The following is a 13319-nucleotide window of genomic DNA, read 5'->3' on the forward strand; positions in this document are numbered from 1 at the left end:
AGGTTTGACAGATAAAGCCAGTACTGTCTAACATGAGGGTAACTAGTTGAATATTCAGTATGACTATCGGGGTTTGGCTGGGAAGGCAGGAGGAGGCTTCCCTTGAAGAAAAGATGAGATCAAGGTGAGTGCTCGCCGAGGTTGGTAGCTGGGAACCAAATGGCCAGCTCCCCTTACTGTAGCGAATGTTAACCCCCTGTAGCCGATCACATACCCTCCAACCTCTCCATCAGAGTTCCATGGCCGCCATGGCTTCTTAATCGGTAGCTTGAGCCTCTTTATGGAGTATCGAGTGGATGTGCCTGGCACGTTCGCATCAGTGTCTCCACTGCAGGTAGCATTCAACATATATCATGTATATATTTTAGACAATATGTCCAGGGCTAACTTAAATTTCAGTAACATATATCATGTATATATTTTAGACAATATGTCCAGGGCTAGTCACTGGTACTGACCTGTACATCCATAATCTTATCCCACTTGCTATAAGCCGCTTTATTCCGGGTAGGATGGTTATTGGGGCGTCTATCCATCCTACATCACTGGAAACAAAAACAATGTAGACATTTAGTACTTGGTGAATTAAATTTATCTGTGTGTGTATGTGTTAATAGTGAAGCTTGTATATATGTTCCTGGGTGCGTACCTGCAAAATGTCCAGTTTGTTGGTTTAGCATGAAGAGCTGCTCTCACCTCGGCGAGGTTTAAATAGGCCTCCACATATTTATCAGAGCATGGATCAAAACTATTAACCTGATCAGAATGTAACATGCATCAGATCAAGTTGCCATTTTCGGTTTCATATACAAGCTCAGCTGGTATGTAACTGATAAAGCTAGCTTTGGTTAATCAGAGGCTTACAGGAGTTTCTGAGACTTTGGTTCCAGATGACATGTCGCACTTTGGCGCGTAGATGTTGTAAGGATCAATGTCTCCAATCTCGTCTTCTGATTTGTTCATGTAGATAATACACGTCTCCGATTTGTTACCTGAGGCGAAGTCACAATTTTTGTGTATTCCGGCATGAGTTTCGTCCGAGTTCAGATCATGTGTCCACAAATAATCATATTCACCTAGTGTGCCGTCGTTCTCGTCGATCCAAGGATTCCCAATCTGGAGATTCATAACAAGCTCAAACCTATTTAGTCTTAATTTTATACCTAATTATGTCTTAAGTTACTGTGTTATGTGACTAATGTGAGAAGAAGTCCAGAGCTCACCGCAATGCCTTTGAGATTGATTTTTGTTTTCTTTGTGGAGTTGTTCTTTGAGAGAATGGTCCGAGCAAGTTGTGGTGCATAATGACCAGCATAGCTCTCCCCAGTTATGAAGAAATCCCTATCTCTGTATTCAGGAAATCTCTCTAGCCAGTTAACAAGAAATTTGTAAGAGTCTTCTGCAGTTCTCTTGTCACCGACGTTTTCGTAGTCCGATTTGTTGTTTGAATAAGAAAACCCAACTCCTGCCGGAGACTCCAAGAACAGTACATTTGCCACTGTGTATATATCATTAATTTTTGCTGCTTAATTAATATTCTGGATCAAGTATAATCTTATCATAAACTCAGACTAAAGAATTTAGAGTTGTAAAATACCATTGTTCCAAGCATGATCGTTCCGGAATAATGTCTTTCCATCACTGTTGACTCTGAAAGGTCCCAATTCTTCCATGGCTCCGTATCCAAAAGATGAGCATCCTGGTCCTGTACCACAACAACAGTATATATATATATAGATATATATATATATATATATACACGTTAATACGTAGATTGATCTTTTTTACACTCGAAGCAAATCCAAATGAAATGAATATATCTTGCTCTCAAAAAATTTCATCATGATCGTTTAGGGGTACATTAACATTTACGAATTAGCGCGAAGTAATTAGTTTTTACCTCCATTTAACCATAACACCAGAGGTTTTGTTGAAGAATTTTGAGGTGACTCTACAAAGTAGTAGAACAGTGCTCTCCCAGCTACATGATCCACTCTAACATAGCCTGCATATTGATTAAATTCTTCTCCTGGATTAAGTTTAGGTTGTCCTGGCAAAGTATCAATCTTATCAGCTTCTTTCAACCCATCCTGGGGTGCAACACAAACTGGAGAAGAAAATTCGTGATCCTCGACATCCGAAACAGCGAAAGATAGCGAATGAGGAGAACGATTGGTTTTAAATCTTCTAGTTTTGATCAATCTGTTGAGGTTGTCAATTTGGTTGGCGTTGCATGGTAAAAGAAAGGTCAATTGGTAGCTACAGAAGAAGAGCAAACATGTAAACCCTGAAAACTTCATGATACTGTTGCCATTGTACTGAAATTGCTTTCGGTATATATTGAGCTAATTACGTGAGTGGTGAAACCTTGATTGAGACGAGAATGCATGCTTCATGCATTTAGATGATCATTTGGGTACATAATCTTGCCAAAGATTAAGGGATTCTTGACAAGGTACGTTTTTATGGAATATAGCTAGTCAATATACAGCTTTATCAATAATGAAATTACCATATTGAACAATCGAGTGATTTGAAATATACAATTCGATATCGTTAACAAGATACAGTGAATCATTCAATAAATATAGTGAGATTTTATATGAGGAAGGGAAATTATTTAGGAAAATGATTTGTGGCCTCAAGGTGTCATGTCAATTCACAAAAACACATCATCAATTTGTCAAATCTTATCATGTATTAATTGAAGAAACAGACTATCTTATCCTTCCTTAATCTTAGCGCTAATTTATATTAACGTTAATTATAAAAGGGATGTGAAATCCATACATCATAAATTGAAATTCACACATCATTTTTTATTTTTTGGTAACTTAAATTATTTTTTAGTGATTTAAATTTTGTCTTTTTGTGAATATATTAACCAAAAAAAGAAAAAAATTTGTGGATTTTAATTTGAGGTGCGTGGATTTCACCTCCTTTATAAAAAATACTTTGACGTTTTCTTCTTTAATTACTTTTACTTTTATGTCATTGCCCATACTATTGATATGATTATGACATGAATGGTAAAATTACAGTACTAATTATCAAATTTTAATATGACATGCTATGATAAGATTTATTGTTACTGAATGTTAAGATGCATGAATGGTAAAATTACAGTACTATTGATAAGATTTATTGTTACTGAATGTTAATCAACGTACACTTGCATGATACGGTAGTTCATGTCTAAATGACATGTAACTCTGAATCAAAGATTGTTTCTATTCACCAATGGAAGTGATTCATATCGAATAGGATATCTAAAATATGAAAGTGTTATTAGATTAGTTAATAATTATGAAGAAGGAGGAAGCTTTCCGTGAAGGAAAGATGATATCATGGTGAGTGCTCGCTTTGGTTGATAACTAGGAACCTCATGACCAGCTCCTCTTACAGTAGCAAATGCCAACCCCCCTTTGTAGCCAGTAACATATCCTCCAACCTGCACCCAATTGTAACACCAACTTACATCATCACCATATCTTTGATTAGGAAAACCCAGAAAGCCCTAGTTTTTGTTTCGATGAGGATGTCATGCACATATTAACATATATATACGCTTACCTCTTTATCTGAATACCATGGCCTCCATGGAGCCTGAATGGGTAAGCTTAGGTTGTGTAATGAGTATCTAGATGATGTCACTGGTACTCTTCCATCAGTGTCTCCACTGCAATAAGGTGAAGTTTCAAGTATAAAGCACTCTAAGCCATATATGAGTGCGTTATGCATAAAATCTCAATCAATTCAAGGATCTTCTCATGGTTCTCACCTGTATATCCATACTGTTATTCCACTCTCTAAGAGATGCTTTATTGTGGGTAGGATTGTTGGTGGGCTGTCTGTCCATCCAACACCACTACCAGAAAAAAGAGAGGTAGAATGAATAATATAAGATAGAAAAGTGTTCGAGGTTGATTGTTTAGATATTGATCTAAATGTCTAATTATGTATTACCTGCAAGCTGACCAATTTGTAGGTTTTACATGAAGAGCAGCTTGGACCTCCTTAAGATTTAGGTAGGCATAGACATAATAGTCTGAGCATGGATCAAATCCATTAACCTGCGTTTCATGATGACTTTCAGTCACTGAATTTTACACAAATGTTACTAGTTTGGTTATCAGAATCATCCATGCTTATTTAGAGACTTACTACTGCAGAACCAACTGAAATGTATATGGTATCTGATGATGAGGATGACAGATTGCAAAGTGGAGCGTAGATGTTGTATATATCAACGTCTCCAAGCTCATCGCTTGCTTGATTTAGATATTTTGTACACTTGCTCGAGAAATTTCCAGATACAAAGTCACAATATTTGTTTATGCCTTCGTAGGTTTCATCAGAATTCAAAGCATGTGTCCACAAATATTCAAAAATACCCATTTCACCATGATTATCATCAATCCAAGCATTTCCAATCTGCACATTATTTCCAAATAATAAGAGACATATATACGTGCATATATATATATATATAGGGTATGAAGTAGCTAGCTACTAGTACTAATACATATATCATTGATTTCTAAGCTCACCGCAATGCCTTTGAGATTGATTTTCGTTTGGTTTGTGACTTTGTTCTTTGTTACTATGGTGTAAGCAAGTTGAGGTACATAGTGACCGGCATAGCTTTCTCCGGCAATGAAGAAGTCCCTGGTTTTGTACTGGGGAAATCGATCTAGCCAATTCACAAGAAAAGTGTATGAATCTAGGGCTGTTCTCTTGTCACCCACACTTTCGTAGTCCGACTTTGTGTTTGAGTATGAGAACCCCACTCCTGCTGGAGACTCCAAAAACAGAATATTTGCCACTGCATCCACAAAATGCAAACAACAAATTTCATTGGATCATTATTAGTCTAAAGTATTCATGCTAATCAACTGTTATCTACCATTGTTCCAAGCGTAGTCATTAGGAAACAGTGTCTTTCCATCACTGTTGACTCTAAAAGGTCCTAATTCTTCCAGGGCTCCATATCCAAAAGATGAGCATCCTGGTCCTGTACAAATGATTACATTAGAATTAAGTACTCGACTGAGACAAATTAATATAAGTAATTACAGTAGTTAATTTGAACTTGTACAATTATTTTAAATAGGATCAAAATCAAGCTGCTAAAACGATTTCCACGGGAGCCAAATTATAGGATGCTGCAGATGATGAAATAGTATTTCCCACTGAATAGAAAGTGGGATGGGTAATGATCATACACATTAACTATAATGGCTGAAAATGAATGAACGCTTATTTTCAACCCTCTATTATACCTTCTAGCCAGATAACGTCTTTAGTGGTGGTGGACCTTTAACTCTTTTGACTCAATTAAACTTTACATAGAATTCCATAATTAACTACTATGTATAATATGCATGTTTATGTGTAGATACACGCCACGTGTATTGAAGAAATTTTGGTTTACAAAACGCAAAACAGGATCGCATGTATTCATCATAAACATTGTTTTCAGGTGTCCTTATTGATCGATCGTTCACCACAGCTAAACAACAACTCAACAAAGGGTACACTACAGAATACACATCTAGCTGTTTTCCAATGTTCTATTTTTCCCTTAATATCTCTCTAACTCTAAGTACATGGTGTAGAACAAAGACCATGACTACTGCAACAAATTACTGAAATTTATGTTGATATAATTTATTTTATTTGTTCTCCTTATAAACTGACTAATGGATTTGGTTTGAGTAGGAAAAACATGTTTTCAAAATATTCCTTGGTTTACATTTGTTAATATCATTGGTATGTATAATAGTACGTATTATTTACTATATGTATATATGTAATTATAGATTTCATCATGCATGATTTGAGGCACATTTCCTTCTCAGAGATATATTCATATACACACTTACATGTTCATGGTGTATATATAAATACTACATGCATGTTCGTTTATGTAAGTACTGCATGCTTGATTGGATATATAGGTATATGCATGCAGTGATGTAGAAGATTATTCACCACCGATCTAAGCATTGTCGAATCTATAGAATGCTATTACAGACTTACCGTACATTGATATTGATATTGATATTTGTACGTATATAGAAAGATTTACCTCCATTTAACCAAAGCAGCAGAGGTTTTGTTGAAGAGTTGTGGGGTGACTCTACAAAGTAGTAGAACAACTCTCTCCCAGCTTTCGGCTCCACTGAAACATAGCCTGCATATTGTTTAAAACCCATTCCTTCTCCAGGTTGGCCTGGCAAAGCATCAATCTCATCAGCTCCCATCAGACCAGCTTGGGATCCAACGTAAACAGGAAGAAAGCGGTCATCTGCTAAGAAATCGTTTTCCCAAGACAGTTCAGCCTGAGGAGAATTGGCAGATTTGCGAGACTTGATCAGCTTGTTGAGGTTGTCGATTTGGTTGGCGTCGCATGTTCTTAGAAAGGATAATTGGCAGATAGAGATGAGTAGAAAACACGTATACACTGAAAGCTTCATCTCTTGTGGTATATATTCTGAGAGGGTGTGAAACGCTAGCTTTATATTTGCTAGTATTTATAGACCTGGAGGATAGTATTTGTACAGTGAAAACTAATTAAAAGGCTTTTAGCTTGACTTTAAGTTTAATTATGTATCATTTGCACTTGACATATCACTTTTGGACAAAACACAGCACATGCATTGAGGGTTTGCACCCCAGAAAGCTAAAAAGTAAGAACCTCGCTATCTGGCTATGGGCTGGCCGTGCATGCTTGCCATTCTACATAGATGTAATTGTCTATCAATTCCTATTTCCTAAAGAATGGCAGAAAGATTATTTTCTGGATGACAATATATTGTGAGAATGTGGTGTGTCTGTGTTTGTTTATATTAGAAGGAGAAGAGCATCTTCAGTACACTACGTGTATTTTCACATACATACATGGATTGTCAAAATTAGATGAAATAATATAGAAACATGGTGGTCAAATATATGAATTGTTATGAATAGTTAAGATTGCGTTCGTCGTGTAAATACACATCGTGCATACAAAAATTTCATTAAAAAGAGTAGTGAATTTTCATAAACTTGTTTATAGAAGTTCATTTCTGAGGTCATGATGCATATCGTGAATAAATTTCAGTACGTACTAGCTTGCATGGCATAGAATGAAATACATTCCAAGCACCGCTACATATATTTGGTTGGTTTAAAACGTAACCCTAAACTAATTGATCCTACGCTAATTGTATTATTCTATATATATATATATATATAGGAATTGTATATCAGTTCCTATCCTGAGCGAAGCTTCACTTTGAAATTAAAGTGTGAAGTTCCTTATTTAACTCACTTTTCGGTCATATTTCCACATCTCCACCGTTCAGTTTGTATAACCTAATGCATATATCACTTCTGCCAAGTTTCATTGAATTTGATGATCGTTTGGGTTTTCATAATCGTTATTTACACAAACAAAACTGAATAGACAGATTTATGGTCCGTTTGTTGATTTGATCTAATTCGGTACCTTAACGATTACCAATTTGGATGAAACTTGGCAAGAGTGGTGTATGCATTAGGTTCTACAAACTAAATGGTGGAGATGTGAAAATATGACCGAAAAGTGAGTCAAATAAGGAACTTCACACTTTAATTTCAAAGTGTAGTTTCGCTCTGGATAGAAATTGTATATATAAATGGCATTTTTGGAAAAGATGATCATATAAAAAGTTTAAACCAACCAATAAAAGAATAATAGCCACAAAATATAATCACTTGGAGCAATTATTCAGCCAAGTTGATAGGCATTTTACAAATTAAGGTGACGTTTTCCTAATTTTATTCAATGACCATCTTCTGAAATGCATGTTCCATATGACCTAGCTCCTATGAAGGAGGAGCCGGAGGAAGTGTCCCCTGAAGGAAGGATGAGATGAAGACGAGTGATCGCTGCGGTTGGTAGCTTGGAACCTTATGGCCTGCTCCTCTTACTGTTGCAAATGTCAACCCCTTGTACCCAACCACATATCCTCCAACCTGCAAACATATCATTTTAACCAACATCATCAGAATTCATATGTACTGATATATATTGGGGCATCAAATTTGAAATAACCATATTAAGTTACGTACCTCATCAGGGGTGGAGTTCCATGGCCTCCATGGAGTCTCAACTGGTAAGTTTAGTGTGTTTATGGAGTATCTAGAAGCCGTGACCGGTACTCGAGCATCGGTGTCTCCGCTGCAGGTTTAGGTTTCCATTTGGCATTTAGCTTATATTCAATTAACCTTGGTGGTCGATCAAAGTAATAGTACTGATTTGTTGATTTGCATTCAGAGCATACCTGTATATCCATACCCTTATCCCAGTTTCTATGAGCGACTGTATTGTGGGTAGAATGGTTTCTGGGCTGTCCGTCCACCCAACACCTCTAAAGACCAAAATGATCAATACAATTACAAATTTTGTAATATTAAGAGAATATACACATGTAGCACACACAGTCTAATTTACTTGGCAAAAAATGTCATAATGCACAAGCCAAGATTTAAACTTTACACTATACCAATGTTGTGTGATGCATAAATCCAGAAATAAATGGTCATTTATATGTGTCATTTTTGTCTAGTGTATATATTTGTATACCCGCAAGCTGTCCATTGGGTAGGTTTGACGTGAAGAGCTGCTTGCACCTCGGCAAGATTCAGATACGCTTCCACATATTCGTCAGAGCATGGATCAAATTCAAAGACCTGCATCGATATAAAACCAACATCATATATGACAATCTTTGTGCTTGAGGAACATGTTAAAACAAGCTCAGTTCTTGACGTTTCACCAAAGGTAAAAAACCAACTCCATTCTAGACTTACAGAACCAACTGAACTGGGTGTTGTTTTTGAACCATCTTCTAGGCAAAGTGGAGCATAGATGTTGTATATGTCGATTTGTCCTTTCTCCTTGTACAGTTGATGCACATAGTTATCACATAAGTCGGATGAGTTTTCTGAAGTAAAGTCACAATACTTGTGTATTCCTGCATTGGTTTCGTCAGAGCTCAAAGCATGTGTCCACAAATAATCAACGATACCCCATGCACTTGTATTATCGTCGATCCAAGCATTTCCAATCTAAAATTATACATCCATTACTAATTAATTACCATACTAATAGATCTAAGATATATCTGCATTAGTAAACATTGAACTAATTAATAACTTGATGATGAACTCACTGCAATTCCTTTGAGGTTGATTTTAGTTTGATTCGTGATTTTGTTCTGTTGGACGATGGTGTAAGCGAGTTGAGGTACATAATGGCCAGCGTAGCTCTCTCCGGTTATGAAGAAATCACGGTTTTTGTATTCGGGAAATCTCTCTAGCCAGTTTACAAGAAAAGCGTAAGAGTCCTCGGCCGTTCTCTTGTCACCCACATTTCCATAGTCCGATGATGTGTTTGAATACGAGAAACCAACTCCTGCTGGAGACTCCAAGAAGAGGACGTTTGCCACTGCGTCCATTAAGTAGTTTTGCTGCTTGTTACTGTCAACTCTCAAGTATATAGGTATATATAAAATTTGGGATAATAATTTTGCCTAATTAAGTACCGTTGTTCCATGCATAGTCGTTGGCAAACAACGAAATTTTATCATTGTTGACTCTGAAAGGTCCCAGTTCTTCCATGGCGCCATATCCAAAGGATGAGCAACCTGGTCCTGTGAATACGTACGTACGTACACAAACACAAGCACATACAACAACATAAACTAGAGTAGTAAAAAGTTACATTCGTAAAGAATATAATTGTACAGTAATTATGTTACCTCCATTTAACCATAAGACTAAGGGTTTGGATGAAGAATCTTGGGGAGACTCTACAAAGTAGTAAAACAATGCTCTCCCAGCTTTGGGGTTTACTGTAACATAGCCCGAATACTGATTAAACTCGGCTCCTTCCGTTGGTTGTCCTGGCAAAGCGTCAATCTTATCGGCTTCCTTAGCCCCGTCTTGAGATCCGATATACACCGGTGAATACTGATCATCTTCGACATCAAAGACAATGTCTGTCGACGATTGAGAACGGGGAGGATTGAGTCCAGATTTACGAGACTGCTGGAGCAACTTGTTCAGGGTATCGATTTGTTTGGCGCGGCATGATATGTTCAGAAAGGTAAACTGAAAGCTGAGGAGGAGAAGCAAACATGAGACCTTCATCTTCATCATGTTCGGTGATGATTAATTAGTTATGTACGGGTATATATAGTAGTTATACCCTTCGGACGAGAATACTGAGGCGTTAGATTAATGTACAAGAGGAAACTGCTTATATAGCAGACGGACAATTAGTACAGCATGTAGCGTTTGTCTTACCTCATTTTCGTTTCACGAGATCAAGGTTAGAAACTGTTTGGATATGATATATGCAAAACTCCAGCTAGCCTAGCTTGAATATTTCACAGAAGTTGTTAGATCTTTGTTGATTTTATCGTCGAAATAACAAGAGACGTCCGACGGCAAGTATATAATTAATTTAGGAATTACAATTACTGAATCTCATCTGTTTGTTTTTTAATTTGTGTGCTATTATAACCTAGGCCAAAACTAGAATGATACATCCATTACTAATTAGCATATTAATAGATCTGGGATATATCTGCATTAGTACGTACATTGAATTAATCAATAACGTAATTATGAGTTCACTGCAATGCCTTTGACGTTGATTTGATTCGTGATTTTGTTCTGTTGAACGATGGTGTAAGTGGACAATGGCATTGGATCAACTTGATCTCGATCGGTGAGAAATTAACTTTGAATCTCGATCAGAGATATCTATTCTCTTGATTAATTTCAAGAACTCAATGTCAATCATGCATATTTTTGTACCTTCAAGATGATATCAATGCCAAATCAAATGAAACTTGAAGATACACATAAAATTATTATTAGGCATTTCACCATCCTTCTGTTGAAGCTTATATTACAAATTTATTCAAGCACCATGGTCAAGTACTCTTCAGAATTCGATGCTGAGCAACGATCTCCGCCACGAGGAAGGACTGAAAATTAAGAACCAGGAGGCGGAAGCGTACCCTGAAGGAAAGATGAGAACAAGGTGAGTGCTCTCTCTGGTTGGTAGCTGGGAACCTCATGGCTAGCTCCTCTTACTGTAGCAAATGTCAAGCCTTTGTATCCAACCACATATCCTCCAACCTCTTCACCGGAGTACCATGGCCTCCATGCAGTCTCGGTTGTTAAGTTGAGGGTGTTTATGGCGTACGGGGTAGCTGTGACTGATACTAACAAGTCCCGGTCTCCACTGTACGTATATAGAGAATACTTGCAGTGTTCAGCATAACTTTAACATCAGCTGGCTAGTTAAGTTCAGTATTTCTTTGTGAATGAAATAGGACGTCGATCGGTGGAACGATATACAGAAACTTAAAATCAAAGCAAGATTCTCACGTACCTGTAGAGCCACAACCTTATCCCACTTCCTATGAGCTCTTGTATTGTAGGTAGGACAGTCACTGGCCACTCCAACCATTCGATTTTACGACTAGAGACCAAAAAAGATTAAGGATCATAATTTGTTGTGATTGATGGATTAAGATCTAAGAAGATACATGACTGGCAAGTTTGTGTGCATGTATGTTTACCTGCAAGCTCTCCATACTGTAGGCTTTACATGAAGAGCTGCTTGCACCTCCTTAAGATTTAGATAAGTCTGGACATAGTTGTCCGAGCATGGATCAAAATCATTAACCTACATCATAATTAATAGATGTCATGATGTATTGTTCTTCATTCTTGGATTGCATTATAATTTATTCACTAATTTGCGAAAATTGATCATATTAGCGTCACACTTACTGAACCAGTTGAGGGCGCGGGTGATGATTTGTTGCAAAAAGGAGCGTAGATGTTATACTGATCAATGTCACCATACTCATTATCTGATAGAACTACATGTTTACCGGTAAAGTTACAATATTTATGTATTCCGGCATTTGTTTCGTTGGAGTTCATAGCATGTGTCCGCAAATAATCATACCAACCCAAGTTCTGAGTAACATCATCGATCCAAGCATTCCCAATCTGCATAGTCAGCATTAACTTAGAAATGAAGAGAAGAAACTTTGTCCTAGCTAGCTAGCTAGCTAGCTAACTAGTAGTACTACTGCAATTGGAGAAGCTAGAGAATTTGAACTCACAGCAATGCCTTTGAGGTTAATTTTGGTCTGGTTTGTGACTATGTTCTGAGAAAGAATGGTGGAAGCAAGTTGAGGTACGTAATGACCAGCATAGTCCTCTCCGGTGATGAAAACATCACTGGATTATATTGAGGAAATCTCTCCAACCAGATTACAAGAAATATGTAAGAATCCCAAGCCGTTCTGTTGTCACCCACTTTATAATCGGTTGATGTGTTTGAATATGAGAAGCCAACTCCTGCTGGGGACCTCCAAGAAGAGCACATTCGGCTCTGCATTATGCAAAATTAGATGCATAAATTAATTTTACCTCAAACAAATTGAGAACAAATTTGTTTTACTTGTTGTTCCAAGTTCAAAAACAAAGACTTGTGTTTAGTTACCATTGTTCCAAGCAAAGTCATTGTGGAATAGTGTCTTTCCATCCCTGTTGACTGGGAAAGGTCCTAGCTCTTTCATGGCTCCATATCCAAAAGACGAGCATCCTGGTCCTGTAATGGTACTCATACAGTATATGTGTTACACTCACCATGCAAATAGGGTGACAATATCAAATTAAGTAGCCAATCATATATAAAAGACATGTAAAGGAGAACGATCATATATATAAAGGAGATATGATTGTGATAGCTAGTAAGTTTCAAAGATTATTTACCTCCATTTAACCACAGCACCAAAGGTTTGGTTGAAGAATTTTGGGGAGGCTCTACAAAATAGTAGAACAATGCTCTCCCAGCACTAGGATCAACAGTAACATATCCCCCGGCCCATACTGATTAAAATTAACACCTTCAGCAGGTTGTCCAGGCAATGCATCAATCTTATCGGCTTCCATCGACCCCTGTTGGGATCCAACGTATACCGAAGAAAAAGTGTTGCCTGCAACGGCATCAAAGCCCCAACGATTTAGCATGATCAACTCCATATTTGCGTGACTTAATCAACTTTTTGAGGTTGCCAATTTGATCGGCATGGCAGGATGCAATTCGAAAGGCCAATTGGTAGCTGGTGAGTAACAGCAAGAAGGTGAGCAGTGAAAACTTCATCTTCATTTCTTATTGCTAATGTACTTCAATTTGTTGGATGGAGTATCAGTTTCGCTTAGATCTAGTATTTATAGACCTAAAGCAAAGTAATTTG

General features: G+C 37.3%; 3 protein-coding genes and 1 pseudogene across 3 annotated transcripts; all 4 read right to left on the reverse strand.

Annotated features, from left to right (window-relative positions):
• Nucleotides 1-63: 63 nt before the first annotated feature.
• On the reverse strand, nucleotides 64-2300 carry LOC101293954 (serine carboxypeptidase II-3-like). The gene is made up of 7 exons (XM_004292776.1): nucleotides 1901-2300; nucleotides 1598-1705; nucleotides 1224-1498; nucleotides 880-1116; nucleotides 650-756; nucleotides 459-545; nucleotides 64-328 (listed from the first exon to the last, which is right to left on the reverse strand). Exons 1-7 carry the CDS (start codon nucleotides 2298-2300, stop codon nucleotides 64-66), a joined length of 1479 nt encoding a protein of 492 aa, XP_004292824.1.
• Nucleotides 2301-3113: 813 nt separating this feature from the next.
• LOC101294241 (serine carboxypeptidase II-3-like) lies at nucleotides 3114-6479 on the reverse strand. The gene is made up of 8 exons (XM_004292777.1): nucleotides 6092-6479; nucleotides 4907-5014; nucleotides 4551-4825; nucleotides 4165-4434; nucleotides 3967-4073; nucleotides 3782-3868; nucleotides 3574-3679; nucleotides 3114-3451 (listed from the first exon to the last, which is right to left on the reverse strand). The coding sequence occupies exons 1-8, from the start codon at nucleotides 6477-6479 to the stop codon at nucleotides 3305-3307; spliced, it is 1488 nt and encodes a 495-aa protein (XP_004292825.1). The 3' UTR covers nucleotides 3114-3304.
• A 1372-nt stretch (nucleotides 6480-7851) lies between these two features.
• LOC101294533 (serine carboxypeptidase II-3-like) lies at nucleotides 7852-10188 on the reverse strand. The gene is made up of 8 exons (XM_004292778.1): nucleotides 9789-10188; nucleotides 9573-9680; nucleotides 9201-9475; nucleotides 8839-9096; nucleotides 8612-8718; nucleotides 8310-8396; nucleotides 8098-8206; nucleotides 7852-8001 (listed from the first exon to the last, which is right to left on the reverse strand). The coding sequence occupies exons 1-8, from the start codon at nucleotides 10186-10188 to the stop codon at nucleotides 7852-7854; spliced, it is 1494 nt and encodes a 497-aa protein (XP_004292826.1).
• Nucleotides 10189-11031: 843 nt separating this feature from the next.
• LOC101294825 lies at nucleotides 11032-13104 on the reverse strand (annotated as a pseudogene).
• Between the last annotated feature and the right edge of the window lie 215 nt (nucleotides 13105-13319).

Source organism: Fragaria vesca, linkage group LG2, assembly GCF_000184155.1.
Source record: "Fragaria vesca subsp. vesca linkage group LG2, FraVesHawaii_1.0, whole genome shotgun sequence".
NCBI lineage: Eukaryota > Viridiplantae > Streptophyta > Magnoliopsida > Rosales > Rosaceae > Fragaria > Fragaria vesca.